At 38.0% G+C, this 17,415-nt stretch overlaps 2 protein-coding genes across 4 annotated transcripts in view; one reads left to right on the top strand and one right to left on the bottom strand.

Moving 5' to 3' along the window:
• LOC308704915 (uncharacterized protein) overlaps positions 1-17,415 on the bottom strand; it is a 28,318-nt gene that overhangs the window by 1,861 nt on the left and 9,042 nt on the right. Inside the window, exons 1-4 of one of the 3 annotated variants that reach the window (XM_081389593.1) lie at positions 1,370-1,716; positions 394-515; positions 167-286; positions 45-78 (exon numbers count right to left, since the gene is read on the bottom strand). In XM_081389593.1, the coding sequence (XP_081245719.1) occupies positions 45-78; positions 167-286; positions 394-507 (268 nt within the window). In that variant the 5' untranslated portion in view covers positions 508-515; positions 1,370-1,716. The other 2 variants (XM_081389592.1, XM_081389594.1) reach the window with 2 other exon arrangements.
• On the top strand, positions 1,376-3,731 carry cd83 (CD83 molecule). The gene is made up of 5 exons (XM_081389591.1): positions 1,376-1,529; positions 1,611-1,726; positions 2,151-2,379; positions 2,553-2,659; positions 2,741-3,731. Exons 1-5 carry the CDS (start codon positions 1,457-1,459, stop codon positions 2,873-2,875), a joined length of 660 nt encoding a protein of 219 aa, XP_081245717.1. The 5' UTR covers positions 1,376-1,456; the 3' UTR covers positions 2,876-3,731.

Raw genomic sequence — 17,415 nt, 5'->3', positions numbered from 1 at the left:
TATAATTGTTATAACAATATATTATTGTTGGAAAATAAACGTACCATTAAAATGCACACGGTGTTCAGTCAAATCATCCTTTACAATTTAAAGAGACACAGTTAATGTGCTATTCAAATGCAGATTCTTAAAAGACATGCCCTGCAGAGCACAGAAAATGACTCACTTGTGTGCATATTACAGCCAGGGTGACATTGACACACTCAGTCAATGTGATTCTCCCAACGGACAACTCTTTGCATGGACTGTGACACTCCGGGGTGAATCTCAAAAACGTTCCAATGGACTGAAGGAAACAGCATGAAAGTCAGTAACCTGCAGAGTATTTTACATATATGTATTCTATATATAGAATCTATTACTTAACTTCAATTAATTGTTTATTATACTCACAAGTTCTTGTGCAGACCAATACTGATCACAGTCTGGGTGCTTCGTCGCATATTCAGATTGTAGATGGTGTAATTCTTCCGTGCAGGTGTAGCTTTGTGTCGTCTCTGTGACCATAGTCCAGACTGAGGGAAGATAAATAGGTAGGTACTAGGTAGGTAGATAGATAGATAGATAGATAGATAGATAGATAGATAGATAGATAGATAGATAGGAGAATCAAGGCCTAAGCATATTCTTATCTGTATATGAAATACATGTCTGTGGTGTAAAGTAAACATTTACTTGAGTGACAGTGAGGGCTGATTTGAAACTACCGCGTGTATAATTGCGTAGCCTAATATGGGGGAATCCCAAAGGGGGGTTTTCCAAGTGAATCTTTAATTCTCTAGCAAACATGTTTTTTTTTTTGTTTTTTTTTTTGTTTTTTTTTTAACTGCTCATATATATATACACACACACACATTTTTAACAAGATGCATTGTTAAAATTAAAACCTTTTGAAGAAGCTTGTTCCAGCGTTTCTCACAGCTTAAAACTGCCGCAAAGCACAGAGACAGAATTACAATTTAGAAAAAGCCAAACTGATTACAAAACATTACGCATGCAGTATAATAATAATTAAAAAAATAATAATAATCAGAATAACACCAAGCATTGTCCGTTCGTGCCTATTCTTCAGGCTGACTAACGTTAGCGGAATGTAAACAAACGCTACGCCTCAGCATAATTGCTGAGGCTTGAATAACTTCAAGCCTTAGCAATTAAAGTCGAGATCAAATGTGAAGCGATGGCACTTTGTATTTGAATTAGGTCTTACCAGGCCAAAAAAAGTACGATAGCGATATCAAACCCACGAAAGCTTCTTTGATCCAACTCATGGCGTGGTAGCAGCAGGTGTCACAACAATGAAAGTAAAATAGCCTACTATCAAACCAACTTCATGCCAGTACACCGGTTCCGGGTTAACGTCACTTACTTTCTCTTCAGTTCGTCACTCTCGCGTGTGGGATTTTCCAACTTCCCCAAAAGCCAAATGAGAAAGCGTGTTGCTGCTATATAAACCATGTCGACACCGACCAAGATAGCCAGAACCATGCATTACTTCTCGGAATTCATCGTATGCCTTGTAGCTTTAGGTAAGACTCCACACGTATTCCTGCGAGTATTTTCACGCAGACTCTGTTGATCACGGTTGACATGAGGTGTTTTATTTTCAGCTGTGGCAGAGGGTGTAAGGAGTGAGATTCGCGCGGTCATTGGCGAGGACGTCGAGTTGCCTTGCGCTGCGAAATCAAAGGCGGGTGTCCAGTACCGCTTGGTGACATGGTACAAGGTAAAGTTCAACATTTGTATACTTTACTGAGAACCTTGTGTTTTTTCCCTATCATCTTTTGTTTACTATGTTCGTTTTGCTTCAATAACCACTAAAACTATCTATTCAGATATTAAAAAAATACATAAAAATGACTAAGTAGCCTACATTTAATTTGACATTTTTAAAAAGTATTAAACAGCGAAGCAGATTATAATATTAATATTTTAATGTTCAGCCAAATAAAGGTAAATGTGATATGTAGGCCTATAGATTATTGTGTACATTCGTGTAGGCTATTCAATGAAAGCAATTGTTGCTTTTACATTTTTGTCAGGGTACTTCATACATATTAGTCCATATGTTCTAGCTACTTGAGAGATGTTCAGTGTTGTTTTAAACGAAGATGCCGTTTAACTTAATGAATTAAACTTCTGTTTTACAGGTTGTTGAAGGGCCTCCCCGAACGATAACTGGTCTTGTAAGACTAACTGAAAACAGTGGTAAAGTGGAAAAATACAAAGGTGTCGAACGAGAGGTTGAGCTGCTTGAGAAAACACAGAGCCTTCTTCTGTCTAATGTAACTGCACAAGACAGTGGAATATACAACTGCTTTCTGTCTGCTCCTCTTGGCCATCAGAACCAGGAAGGCGAAATCGTTCTGAAGGTCTATGGTAAGTGTGGGGATTTTTAATGGCCACAAAAATGATTTATACTCTTAAACTTAAAAACAGTTCCAGTTAAGTTCACTGGGGTGATCTAGCACATTAATTAAAGCAGCAATAGCAAATGAATGATGAAAGTGGGCAAACTAACAATCTGATGTTAATGTGTTTTGTATTTTTAGAGCATCATACAGCTGAACAAATGGAATTTAATAAAAGTGATCCTATTTATGTAGTCGTGGCCATCACAGTCCTCGGTGTGGCACTCCTGATGCTTTGCTTAAGCTATGTAAGTAATTTATTCATTTAATAGCCTATAAAGTATATTTGAGTCAAGATAAGGCATTTACCAAAGACATGTTTACCACAGGTTTGTTTAAGGAATGTATTCCAAAGCAACAAGAAGCTCTCAAAAGACTCTTTGCTAAAAATGCCACATCAAGGCAAGAACTTGATTGTCACCAAGCATTTGGATTGCAAGACTTTGCCTGAAGTGTTAGTGTGATGATAAACCAGAGTACATGGGACATGTACACCTTCAGGACGATGTGTGCCTGACATCATCGACCCGTGACAGTGATGGCTGACCAACATCAGCATGATGCCACGCCCCCCACCCTGTCAGACCAGCCCAGTCTCACGGCAGTTCGTGAAATGGACACTTAATTTTATCTATTGATTCGTGTACACCAGTGGTTGGGAACCTATGGCTCGCGAGCCACACCTGGCTCTTTGGCAAAAATCATGTGGCTCACAAGGTCTCTCACCCTTTACCAACAAATGATCGATAAAAAATGAATTCCGTGGCATCAAGAGCGGTAGCGAGAAGTAGGCCTATGAAAGGCTGAAAATCTGGTTTGTTGGGGGGGTGGATGGGTCAAACAACACAGGACTTTCACCCAGGAGACCGGGTATCGTGTCCTGCGTGTCAAGCATCCTTTATTTATTTCAATATTTATCATGTGCGTGGCGCACATATAGTAAAATAAAAAGTGCTTACTGCATTAGATTTGTGTTTGCTTGTTTGTGAGTGTGAACCACGGAAGTAGAGAAGGACTGGCTTTGGATGCTATGCTTGGTGATCAATGTTATTGGAAGGCAGGCCTTCAGATTTTCACTAAGTTCTCAGAATACATATGTTAAAATACTTTTAAATGATATTTGAAATCATGTTTTCATGTTTCTATTTTATAGAATGAAAAAAACTACCTCATATGACTTCCTTTGAATTTATTTATAAATTCATTTTCTTTATTGTATGTTATGTAAGTTATTGTATGTTAATGCGTATTTAATTAAGTGCTTTCTGTTAAGATCGTTCATCTATGAAGTGAAAATCTAAATAAAGTACTTTAATTGTCAGGTGAGTTTTCAATGGGCTTTTTATTAATAATAAAACAGACCAGCAAGGCAGGGCTGGACAGCAACACCTAATGGGGAAACATCCACAACAAACTAGCACAGGACTGAGGACAAAGGGAGAATACACAGGGAAGGAAATCAGGAGGGTAACGAGGGAGAGCAGGTGGGGCAAATAACCCAATAATCAGGGAACAAGAGAGTGGCCAAGACTAGAGACACAGAAAAGCACATGGCACACATACAGAAACCAGCAAAAGGCACATGGCAACATGACAGAAGCCATGTGCTCACACAAACACTCGAGACAAGTCAGAAGATAAGTCACATGACAAACCAATGGCACTACAAGTCATGTGCTCCATTAGAAAACAATATACAGGACAGAAGAGCTCATGGCAGACATTCTCATCTGCCATGTGCCCAAACAGAAAACAAGACACAAGACAGACAGAAATGCATGGAGCATGGATGTCAGGACCCCGAAACTGAACCAAGACTAGACCGAAGTATCAGGATCCAGACACCATTCCAGCAAACACTCAAAACACAGACATAAGAGTGCACAACCCAGAGAACACCCCCAAAGCCATATGCTCACACAAGGACAAGACAAACACATTAGTGTCAGGATCCCGTCACCAAACTAATGCTGCCTTCACTAACTTGCTTTCGGAATTATTCAAAAGTGGACATGAACACCCTCTGAAGTTGTATTTACTACCGGGAAGCTCGGGATTCCCGGTGATACCCAAGTCTTGAGTTGGGCGTGCCATAAACTTTAAACATGGTGGAGGGGAGAATGTCTATCCTCATGAATATCACCTATTTTTATATTCCTAATTTTAATTTTATAGGCCTAATAATATTCTTTTAAATAATCCTTTGGGATTAATTTAGGCACCTGAGGAATCAAGAATACTAACAGGTATGTTTTGGTGTTACAATGATGTAACTAACTCTTTAGAAGGATCATCCTCATGTCGGGTTAGTGTTTTATGTCTATGATAAAAAGCAGAATTTAACGACAAGACATGACGAAATAACCCAGGAAGTAAAATGCTGTGCAATCAATAAAGACAACAAGGATACAAGATTCATGGCGCTCTCTAGTGGCTGCCAAACCAATGAGCACTACTATCCTTTCTTATGAAGAACAAGTTGAGCAGTTAAAAGTGTTCACATAGTCTACAACACTACTAAAGGAAAATTTAAAAACAACTCTCAATTCTTTGTATTTAATGTACACATTTTCTAGGGGTCCCAAGAAAAATGCTCCATTGTGAGATGTTTATATAGTCTTTTTTATTTATTTATTGATCCTTATTTCTAATTAGTTGGAATATGTATTATTTATTTTCCTGATTAATCATAACACAATCATATACTTCAATGTAGCTGTAAATTCAATCATTTTAAATGGTCTTGAGCATAACCAGACCTGCCTGCCCATTTATCAAGCTCGCTAATGAGCTCACAAACCTGTCTGACATTTCGTTATTATAAATTATTCGAACTCAAAACTTGTGGATGTTATTGATGGTGGTGATGACGGGGTTCCTCAGCCATCTGACTGTAATAGTAAGCGTGCTTGAACATGAAAAATAGACAAACTGCTTTGCCACAACCACTGACCCACAACATAAGACATGACTTTCACCTCAAACACTCAGTTAGCATTCGAGATCTTATTTTTTCAAGCTCAAATGGAGTGTTTCATTTTTAAACTCGTTTTGGGTCTGACATAATTTTATGGAACAGTAACACAAACCAAACCGCATTTTACATAATGCTCCAATGGAAACCTGGCAGTAAGGAAAATGCTAAATGAACTCCCCTTGATTTACATTAACCTTGAATTATAACCATCAATAACTTACTGGATTTGATAATATGATTGGCGCTCAATCAAGTTATTCACCACACCAGTCATACTTATGATATCAAATGGCTTGGCTGATATTATTAAGTGTGTGTTAAGTAAAACATATGACTCTTTTTCAGTCAAGCACAGATGTGAAGGAGCGGGTAAACACAAGCTGATAAATAATTATTTTCTGTCTTTTTATCCTTTATATTATTTTGGTGCATCCCAATTAGTACTTTTTTGTATTTTGTAGTAACCTATTATTGTACTAACCAAATTACAAAAAGAAAAAGTACACTTTAAATACCCACATGATGCATTTAATTAACTGAACTTAAAAAACACTGTTGGACACTTCATTCACTGTCGCTGCTTTAATAAGCAGAAGGGAGGGGCTATCTCTGTCCCAAATGGCACACTTTGGCCCTGTCCCAATTTAAATGGCTTACAGCCTTGTGGACTTAAAATGGCCGCCACGTGACCGTGAAGTCCACAAGAACGTAGGGTGTCCCATTTGTCATTTTAGTTTTCAGAAGGGTGCTCACGAGAGTCCTTTTGTGGTCGATATGCGCCCACTATGTGCACTTTTGAGCCTGGAAGCCCGCGAGCTCCACAGCAGACTTTTACCCGACAGTCAATGCGGCATCACGTCACGAAAGTGTGGATTCGTAGGAAGGCTGCGAGTGTTTAGGGTGCCATTTGGGGCAGGGGTTCGTGCACTTGCGGACTTACAATGGACGTCGTGTGTGTGTGTCTGTTAAGTCCACAAGACCGTAGGGTCTCCCATTTGTCATTTTAGGTTTAACAAGGGCTCACAAGCATCCCCTTTGCGGCCGTTATGTGCCCTATACTCTGGGTTTGGGCCAAAATTCTGAGCCCGGAGCCCTCCCCCGGACAGCACGCCAACTACGCATAATCTTTACTCTGTTTAATTTGTTGCAAGTGCGAACTTGTGAATGACTTTATAAGTCGCAATTGCGAGTTTATATCGCGGAATTCTGACTTTATAACTCACAATTGCAAGTTTATATCTCACACTTCTGACTTTGTAACTCGCAATTGCGAGTTTATATCTCGCACTTCTGACTTTATACCTCACAACTGTGAGTTTATATAATTGTCCCAATTACCTTTTCAGTGGCAGAAACAAGCTTCCATAAAATAGTATACAAGTGCATAGTGCATCATTTAGAACACAACTCTAAAACACACATGTAAAAAAATTATGGAATTGCCTGATAAAAATGGTTGTTCAGAAGTGCTTCAGTGAGTGCATGGTTTCCAGTTTTAGCTAACGAATCAAATATCACAATTGCGGTTTGCTGAAATGAACGGACATTTGATTATGTAAAAAAAATGTAACGTTTTAAAAGAATATTTCTATCTGTTTGAAAAAATAAAAAATTATTTTGAGTGGATTAATGCTTTCAACATGCAGGTCACCCAATCTTTCTCTTACAAATGGATCTAAACAATAATTAATCAATAATATTTTGTCAATTGTGTAAACTATTTGAATGCTTTTTAAGAAAAGCATTGCTAATCTATTACAATTATAAAACCGTTGTCAATATGTATCTTTAATGTCATACAGTATGAACAACGAGCGAGTCAGTAAATAGATATCAGACATAACGGAGAAACGTCTCTTGGTTTAGAATGATGATGCAGTGAGCTAACTCACGAACATGTTCTAGGCTGTTTTGTGAATCTTTTTGACTGCCTTGTTAAAAAAAAAAAAAAACGACACATAGGTGATTCGGACAGCAAGTCTCCAGCTGTGCTAATTGTTTGAGGTTGCATGAGTGAATGAGGCGAGCTAGTAAGAGCGGTGCAGGTAAACCTCACTCCCCTGATCTCAAGAGGCGCACTAGCGACAGATGCTAGTCTTTAGCATCCTTGTTAGCGCACCTGCCTCACATGCCCAAATGCTGCTCAGAGAGGGTCGAGTAGGACCAGAGTTACATTTGGTGCCGTGACCCAGATAGGAGTGAGGTTTAGGGGGGTGAGTGTAACAGAAGCAAGCCAATAAGAGCTGTGTAAACCTCACTACCCTGGCTTCAAGAGACACACTAGCTACTGACGCTAGACTGACGTTAGAGACTGCGTCCTTGTTAGCACGCCGGCCTCCCATGCCGGAGACATCTGTTCAAATTCCACTCAAAGTGGGTTGAGTAGGACCAGGTACATATGCAGGACATGTATATTTCAGAAATGTCACACTGCAGTATTCCTAAAAGTGACGTTGTACTTCGCAATACTGTATAAAGTAGACACATATTTCTAGTTTTTAACCTCATGACTTAGTAGACTGTCTTAATTTTTACTTTTAATCTCATAATTATGACTGCATAATTATGACTTATACGTCAAAATAAAGTCATAATTATAACATAATTATCACGAATTATGTCATAGTTAGGCCCATGACTTAGCATGCCATAATGACTTTTTATGTTATCAAAATGACTTGGTATGTCACAATTATGACTTAGTATGTCATAATTGCAACCTATTTTGTCATAATTATGACTTTTTATGTCAATTAAGATTTACCAAAGCATGATTTTTTCTTATGTGGCGGAAATGGGCTTCCATTCGTAAGAGCTCTGTGATGAAACTTGCCACATCCACCTCCGGATTAAACATCATCTGCTTCATTAAACCAGAAGAAGCCCTCCTTTGTATGAGGAGCAGTCTGGGTGTAATCCCTGGATACTGCAGTTACTATGACTAGGCAGCTGTCGTTAGGTTGCCAATGACAGAGGGTCCAGTGTTTGACCGACCAGTGAGAGACAGCAATGTGGTTTTCTACTTACTGAGAAGGCATAATAACGTTGAGATGTTATTGTGAGTCTGCTACTGTAGCTCTAATGCGGTGGAGACACTGTGGCTTTGGTTGAAGAGGTTTCATTAGACAGAGGATTTGCCAGGCTCCCACAGGACACTAATTAACCACTGTGAGTTTGAGCAGGACCACAGTCCAACGACGATGCTCTAGCTCAGACTGCGAGAGAATAAAGGTGTCCATCTGCGGAACATTCAAGGCTTTCACTCACAAATCCGTAAGATGTGTGGCAGTGGGCCTCTATTACTATTTTTAAACCATGAAATACTGTTGTTAACCGCTCTGATACACAGGATTTGAGTTTTTTTGAAGGCTGAAGTTCTTTGGATGCCATGTTTTTATTTGGAAGTCAAGGTGTTTCGATTTTTTGTGTTGCTAGATGTGTTCTGGGTGAGTCATTATTATGAAATTAAAAGTCAAAATTATGATATAGGCTATGCTAAAACATAAATATGAGATTAAAATTACGAAATTTCGACATGTCATAACTAAGTATAATTCTGCCTTTTTTAAGTCTTTTAAGTCTTTAAGTCTAAGGCATGTTTCTTTTCCTATGTGGAGGAAATGGTTTTCCATACTCGTCTAAGTCTGTATAGAACTTTTTGGCTACTTTACATTATCATCTGCCAGGTAAAAATGGGAAGTCCAATTACTCGCTCACTCAGAAATTTTTTTAGTAGGCTTATCAATAATGAGTTTCTCCACTTGGCAGAACGGTTGACCTCATTTCACCACAAGATGGTGCTGTCTGTTTAGTTTGATAAGATAGACGAATGAAAGGAGGCCATGCTGCTAGTGTTGAGAACACGCAAAGGCGACTTAAAGCACCATCAGCTTTGATTCTCTTTCATGAGGGGGCAATTTATAGGTGACTATCTTTGAACAATACGAAAAAAAAAACAACAGACAGAAACATCTGAAAACAGCTGTCCCCAAGAAGAAAATATGAGTTCAGTTAAAGCTGTCACAGTCTGGATCTTTCAGTAGCCTAGTAAAAATGTCAGAATCTCTGTTATTGGTATATTAAAAGTTTCTTCTGTTGACTTCATCGCAAAACATACTGTTACATTGCTTCTTCCGGCACCCATCCAAATTTTTCTCACAAACATATTTCCACTTATCAACTAGACCTAGAACACGAGATTGACAAGAGTATGTCGAAGAAGAAAAATCTCCGCGCTACATTTCACATCAGTCACTTGGAAAGCCTTGTTTTTAATTTAAAAGTTTACCTATATGCAAATGAGTTTTGAGAGCTATAGGTCATGCAGATATGCAACGACATGATGGTGGTGAGTAAATAATTTGAATAGTTTGAATAACTTTTTATTCGTTTTATAATTAAGTCATTTTGAGTACCAATTAAAGCTGATTTCTTATACACACACACCAACAGTTGCATGATCATATAAGTGCTTTGCACTCATTCACCGACTAGCACTTTCTTCACATGGAAAGTTGAGGTTCAGTAGGGCTAAGGAAGGCATACAGTAGCGCTGTGACTCTCAGGTTAAACCTGCACCATAATTTTTCAGATCAATGTTTGTTTTTCTTGGGTTTTCTTCTCCTCATGCACATCTCCCCTCTGCACACTTCTCTGTCCACTTTTTTCCTTTAGGAGGACGGCTGTGGATGGTGCCGTGGCTGTCATCCGGCAAAGTTGCTTTATTGCAGGTCGGGGGTCTGGGCTCTTCCTTAAGCCTTCAATCCATCATTTCCACAAGCTGAAAGCAAGAAATATAGATCTGGAAGGAACTGCCACTGGAAGCTCATAACCATAAATACTCCCACAATATTTATGTTGTTGCTTTTCTCATCAATTTATTTTTTTTTAATCAGGAGACGGTTGAGGTTAGAGTGCTCTGTCAAGGAAGTATAGAATTTGGAACAATCTTTTACCTGCCAGATTTTTATCAATGCCTACTACACCATGATGGTATAAATGAACTATGTCAAACAGATGGTCTTAGTATAAATAATTATTATAATAGCCGAAATTGAAGACAACTCTAAAACAACATGATGATGATGATGCAATTCTGGTCATGGTCTATGAAAACTCTGCTTTCTTTTACAAGCCAGGTAACAAAAGTCATCCAAAAAAGTCAAAATACAAAACATTTTTAAGCTGTCAAGTTTCTGAAGACTTGCTTCAGAAGCTTTATCATCACTGGAAGTTTATAGAAACATGGCGTTCCACACAATGCTCCTTTCAGTAAGTCATGTAGATTTAAACCTCCGTTCTTTGGTCAAGGCTGCAACCAGAGCCTCGAACATGATTCACTGGGACTTGTCCATACTGCCCAACATAAGGAATGTTAATTTACAGTAATCCTTTGAAGCAAAGAACTGATGGAAGTCAGCTCATTCGACATGCCGTGTGACACGTTTGACTCTGGGAATGAAACAAGGAATGCAGGTTGCCAGGTATGCACCAAAGAGAAGAACACGCACGGAAACATGGTCCAGCGTTAGGCAAAACTTCAATAAAATACCTTCTGCACATTTTTAAAAGCATTAGTCCGAGGCAAATTAAAAAGCAGAGTGCAATTAAAAGAAATCACTGTGTAAATGTTAGCATGTGGAAGTTTTCCTTTTGCTCATTTTTTCTTTTCTTTTTTTTAATGTAAGGAAAAGCCCTGAGGCAGAGTTATGCAGCTGCCTATTATTACTGCATACATCTGGTTTTGATAAGACCCTATTACAATCAAAATCATAAAAAAGGTAATGTGGTCCTCTTGAACATTTAAATATAAGAAACACTATACATACAAAGTTCATCTGTTCGTGGCCCCTCTCAGCTACATGAATGAAGAAAAGGAAGGGATCACTTTAAAGTCTATAACTTGGAGTAATTTGCACTTGGTGGAGCCTGACCATGTTACGACATTCTCTCTAAATGAACAAGATCTGTGAATATGATTATCGCGTCTGCTTATGTGTTTTATCATAAAGAGAATTATGATGCTCAGTTATATAATATGATTTGCATTAACTGTATTTCTTTCTGTCAGCTTGTTTAATGTGTTTAATATCATGTACTAGATGCTCTTGTGCAAGCCATTTGTCCAGGGTTTTTTTTTTTTAAATTGGCACACAACTCATTTTCCAGAGTTTCAAAATTCTGGTGAACCATCCACATAACAGAATTCAGAGGAAAACTTTAGGATCTCACAGGTGGAAAATTACATTTTATAAATAAAATATATATATTTTTTTATTATTATTATTTTACTATCTAAGTTTTTGGTCAATTGCATTATAATTGACAATCATTTCTCACAGTGCGTGTGAGATTTTTTTTTATTTTAGCCTTGAGATTTAGGTTTGTTTATTTCTAGTTCTCAAGAAAAGTCTGTTGGCCACTCTGCGGCCATATTTGCAACACCTCCGGGCAGCTAATTTGTACGGTGGCCAAGAGAGCTCACTGCACTGCAAGATAGCTCAACTCACTGCAACTGAAGAAAACATGCAAATATTAATAAAAAAACAAACAAAAAAAACATTCAAATTAAGAAAACATCTTCTTCAGTTCGACAGCAATATATCGCGGAACAGAGAGGGCACTGACAACATGCTGACAGACAGGACATAGTTAACATTACCAGCTTACTTTTAATATGAAACAAAGTCTCATTTGGTTATTTCACCTTTCAAATGTGGTCATTTTTTAAAGAAATGTAAACAATAAATACCGTTTTGTGGCTCTTGAATGTGTCGAACAGATCGCTGTAAGTTAGATCATCAGTTAAAACTAACTGATCGTCTCTTGCTTCTAGTTAATTTATAGCATCAAAATCAAATAAACCACATAAATGAACATAACAAAGAATGTTGTTTGACTACAAAAAGATGTCTGTACACTCCGTTTTTCAAGTTCAAATCCTCCATGTTAATCTACTATGAGATCGCCTGTCAAACTCCCGCGAAGGCTTTTTGTGTGTGTGTGTGTGTGTGTGTGTGTGTGCGCGCGCGTTTTGCGTGTCTATGGCAACAACAGACTTTAAACGGGAATACAGAATCACTGTCGTAAAAGTTTGATTCGCCCGCGTAAATTAGTAATATATCAAATACAGTAGCGTAACTTTAGCCTAGTCCATATCAACATATTATTAGGGATGCACCGATTGATCGGCTGGTGACCGGAATTGGCCGATTTTCACGTGATCGGCCGTGACCGGCGACCGGCCGGTCAGTCTGACAAATGCCGATTTTATGCCGGTCAAATGCGCTCGGGCGCCACATGATTAACATCGCGCAACATCAGAATCACACGTGCACACGGACGGAACACGCATGTAGGAAACCTCGTGAATTACGTCCGTTCAGACCGCAAGCGCGTATTTTTTTTCAGCGTGCATGTTAATCGATGAGTGCTTTCACAACGGAAGCAGGAGCAGCGCGTGAGCGTCAAGCAGGAGCGTCGCGAGCAGTGAAGCGCGTGTTTCGGCGCCGAGTCTATTTGCTGCACTGCTCGCGCTCAATAGGCTTTATGCCCAGCTCCACTACTTCCTGAACTTCAGCCAGCTCCTTTGTTTCCTGTCTGCAATTATTGGACAAACTGATTAATCCAGGTGTGCCTGACCTTAGTAGTAGAAGTAGTGGAGCTGGGCATAAGGCCTATTAAAGGGAAAGCACACTTTTGATGGATAAAATAGCCTAAATAGGGTTTCACAAAAAAGCGCCCAAAATGCACAGAATTTGCGTGTTTTAACAAGAACTGGAGTAGGCTATGTCAGAAAAGAAAACGAAGACTAATATTTATAGAAAATGTACCCATTTAAACTTGTTTTATTATTCAGTTTGTACAAGTGATTGCAATAGGCCTGTGTGTGAGTGCTTTGAGAAATATCTTTATACTGCAAGGCTATTTATTTTTTATTTATATATAATTTTATTGCCATTCCCTGTTTTCATACAGACGTTTAGTTTGCTAAATACATTTATAAAAAATTATTGGATATTGAATGTGAAAAGGAAATTGTTCTTCTATAACACTGCACTTTAGATGTTTGAATTACCCACACCTGGAGTAATTTATATAGTTCTATTTTATAGCGTTTATCTGTTCAAAAAAATATGTACTATGCAAATTGTTAAATGTTCTATTACAGAAAAGATATAAAATAAATATTTGTGTGTGCTGTAAAGTGGTTAGAAAAAATTAAATCGGAATCGGCTAAAATCGGTATCGGCAGGTCAAACTTAATGAAAAATCGGAAATCGGAATCGGCCCAGAAAATTGTAATCGGTGCATCTCTACATATTATTCTTTCTTTTGCAATGATGGACATGTGTAACATGATAATTATTTGCCCATGCAACACTAGCATGTCAACCAAAATTGTAAAATTGGGTTTAAAAACATTTGAAACCGTGCTTCAAGAAGTCAAAAAAATGCTCTTGTAGATTCGTATCAGCTGCCGGCAAAGTCGACAGAGCTGAGAAATGGACAGACCTAGCAAGCGATGTGGTGTCGACACCAACTCACCAGCTTGGTTCGGTTGTCAGTGGTGTGACGTCCTTATTTCAGTTCAGGTATTTAGTGAGCAGAGTCAATGGCTGCCATAAGTTTCCTTAAGTTCAACGGTTTGAATTGTTACATTTTATTTTGAAGATTTTCTGAGAAGATTTGTATTGAGGTTAATACTATTAAAGATATTAGATGAAACATTGCTTGAGATGTCTGGTTTTTAGTAGAAAAAAGTACCGGTACACACATTTAAAATCAGCGCGCGCGCGTGTGTGTGTGTGTAAAACTGCCACTGGAGGAAAATAAATAAATAAAAAAAATAAAAAAAATCCCTACCGACCCATGACCTCAACTGACAACCAACCGGAACCAAACTTTTTTTTTTTTTAGGCCCAACGCATCCAAATACAGAAACGCGCTGCAAATACCACAGACCACAACAGAAATGTTTCTGCTTATTGTTCAATCTCTACTCATTAGTGTTGTTATTGGTGACCTGAAAGGTGATTTTTGTTTATTTTAACATCCTGATCGTATGTGCTCAGTATTTGCAGTGCATTTCTGTATTTGGTTGCTTTGTGAGTATTTGCAGCACTTTTATGTATTTGGTTGCTTTGTGAGTATTTGCAGTGCGTTTCTGTATTTGGTTGCATTGTGAGTATTTGCTGAGCTTTGTGTTGAGTATTTTCAGCACGTTTCTGTATTTGGTTGCCATGTGAGTATTTGCTGCGTGTTTCTGTATTTGGTTGCCTTGTGAGTATTTGCTGCGTGTTTCTGTATTTGGTTGCCTTGTGAGTATTTGCAGCGTTTTCTGTATTTGGTTGTGTTGTGAGTATTTGCAGCTTGTTTTTGTATTTGGTTACACTGGGCCTCATTCACCAATCGTTCTTACAAAAAAATGTCTTCTTAATCCCCACTTTCGCACTTTTTACGCAGATTCTGACATTCACCAATGTTTTCTTATCTTGGATTTGTTCTTAGATAAGAACAAAATCTACACACACTCAAGAGCACACTTACACACATTTGAGTGATGACAGTTTGCTCGAAATAATTGGTTACTGCATTTTATTTAATTCGACAGTCGTTTACAATGATAGTATTTTCCTGTAATGTATTTCTGATCATTTGTTGGAAAAAATAAATCACAGTATGCAAAGAAACACTAACACTGCAATTTACATCAGCAATTAAGCTGATTAAATCAAATATTATGCCTCGTTTGGCATTTACCTGTTGCAGTATAATTTCTATTTCAGAATTACTGAAGTTCTTTATTGGTTTGGTTGATCGGTGGACCACCACCATCTGTGCGTCTTTTGGACCTTCTACAACTTTTCTTGCACACGGCCCTGAAGTGTCATGTCCTTATATGGGAATTTGTGGGGCGTTTTCTTATGCTAATAAGGAACAACTGGCAAGCGCTTTCAATTACGAAGACGTGGGATTCATCAATCCTAAGAACACAGCTGCGAACAATTCTGTTGTTTAAGAACATGTCATGAATCCGACGTAGACTTTTCTTAGGAAGTTTATTAAGTACAAAATTCTTAGGAAGATATTGGTGAATGAGGCCCATTGTGAGTATTTGCAGCACATGTTGTCAAAATGTTTTCTTAATTTGGTGTTTTTTTTCTAACTGTATGTGTTTTCTTCAGTTGCAGCTCTCTCGGCCACCGTAATTTCAGGCATCGAAGACCAAGTCCTATCTATTTGAATGGGGGAATCCTGGAATCTCAAAAACTGTTTGCCGAACTCACAATTAAATAACATATTTCACAGAAGAAAATGAATAGTTGAATAAAGTCATTATTTTGGGGGGCTTTTGCGCACAAAAAGTATTCTCGTCGCTTGATAAACTTATGGTTGAGCCACTGTAGTCATTGGACTATTTTAAACACAACTTTACTAACTTTAAAGATGATTGGCTCTTTTACTTAGAAGGACTTATTCTGCCATATTGTGTGCTGCACTTACTCAAAACTTTACAAATTTATAGATCTAACTTATGTCTAAAACAGTATGCTAAACGTTTTAAAAATATCCTCCACAACCCTATGGTTGATCACCTCTTAGTTTAGCCAACTAAAGAGACTATGTTTTGTGTGAGAAAAATGAGGCTGTCCTTAAACTTAAACTGAGGAATAGGATCATCAATATACTGATGTGCAACATTAGTATTATTTCAAGACACAATTCATGGAGAGAAGTTTGCTCTGCATATTTTAATGCTGAAAGGTCCCTTCATCTAAATGTGTTTGGATAGCAGGTTTCATCTGTATAACCTGGCAAATAGTTTCATCTTTGGCAATTGCTTAGCATTTCCCGACAGGTTGATTTGACAGCTGTGGCTCCGTTTTGGAGGGACCATGGACTGTCGGGTTTCCACTAACCAAGAGATGAAATCGTCTGTCCAGACCTACTTTCCCCAGCATTAAAAATGAATATTTCTCTACGGTTAGAAGGGCAAAGTCTAGGTTTTGTGAATGTTTCATTGGCAGGACATGTATTTTCTCTATAGATTCATTATTCAGAGACCCCCCCCCCCCATTCAGAGGTGGATGTGGATTCTCTGCAACTCAACACTTCAACAAAGCTCACAATGCTATTCAAGAGTTCCAGCTGAGAAAATATATTAGATGCTCAATGTGTAAAATGTGCCATGTTAAATTATGAAAGCTGGGTGTCAAGCAGGATGGATAAAACATGCAACATTTCCAGTATGTCTATTTAAGAAGCGGGGTCTTGTATGAAAGGTGAAGATGAAATGGTGTATTCGCTGTGTAAAAATCCTCAAGTGACTCCTATTGCAAATGTTAATGTAATTGCTTGGTAAAGGACATTTCACCCAAAATTGAAAAACTCTGCCATCATTTACTCGTGTCATGTCAAACCTATATTTATTCTCGACTTACTTTCTTCTGAACAAAAAGAAGATATTGTGAAGAACAGTGGATGGTCCAAACAACACTGACTGGACCAATTGGCTTTTAATTGCATGTGTAAAAAATAAATATAAATATATTTTTCTCTAAAAATATATTCTTTTGTGTTCCAAAGAAGTAAGAAAGTCATACAGGTTTTAGGATGGATCAACTGCTAATGATTTTACAGACAATTTAAGTAGGCTGGTTATATATTCAGAATATAGAATCATATTTTAGACAGAATAAAAGAGTGTCATGGCAAACATTTAAAAAAAAAAAGCACATTAATGCATTACTGATGCTTAGCTTTGCAATAATGAGAAATCCTGAAAATATCACAGTCTGAGGAGGTTACATATTTTGCTATCCATTTTATTTTCTTGTATACTGTACAGGTCTTCAATAAGTGGAAATTGTCTAATTCAGCTCTTATTATGGCTTGTGTCTAAGTGAAGAATCCTTTTGGGAGAGATATGAAACACCTCAAGTGCATTTTCACTTGACAAATGGATATTTTTACAGCACTGAGTGACCGTCAGTAACCCAGCAGGCCAAGGCTCTCAGCCAGCTC

This window comes from Scardinius erythrophthalmus (assembly GCF_964197995.2).
Source record: "Scardinius erythrophthalmus genome assembly, chromosome: 16".
Lineage (NCBI taxonomy): Eukaryota > Metazoa > Chordata > Actinopteri > Cypriniformes > Leuciscidae > Scardinius > Scardinius erythrophthalmus.
Note: the sequence above shows the minus strand (reverse complement) of the source record. Positions and strands in the feature narration are given on the sequence as shown.

Coding starts and splice junctions, on each gene's coding strand:
- cd83 (XM_081389591.1), top strand. CDS start 1,457: ATGTCGACACCGACCAAGATAGCCAGAACCATGCATTACTTCTCGGAA. Junction 1,727..2,150: donor GCTTGGTGACATGGTACAAG/GTAAAGTTCAAC, acceptor TCTGTTTTACAG/GTTGTTGAAGGGCCTCCCCG. Junction 2,660..2,740: donor TGATGCTTTGCTTAAGCTAT/GTAAGTAATTTA, acceptor TGTTTACCACAG/GTTTGTTTAAGGAATGTATT.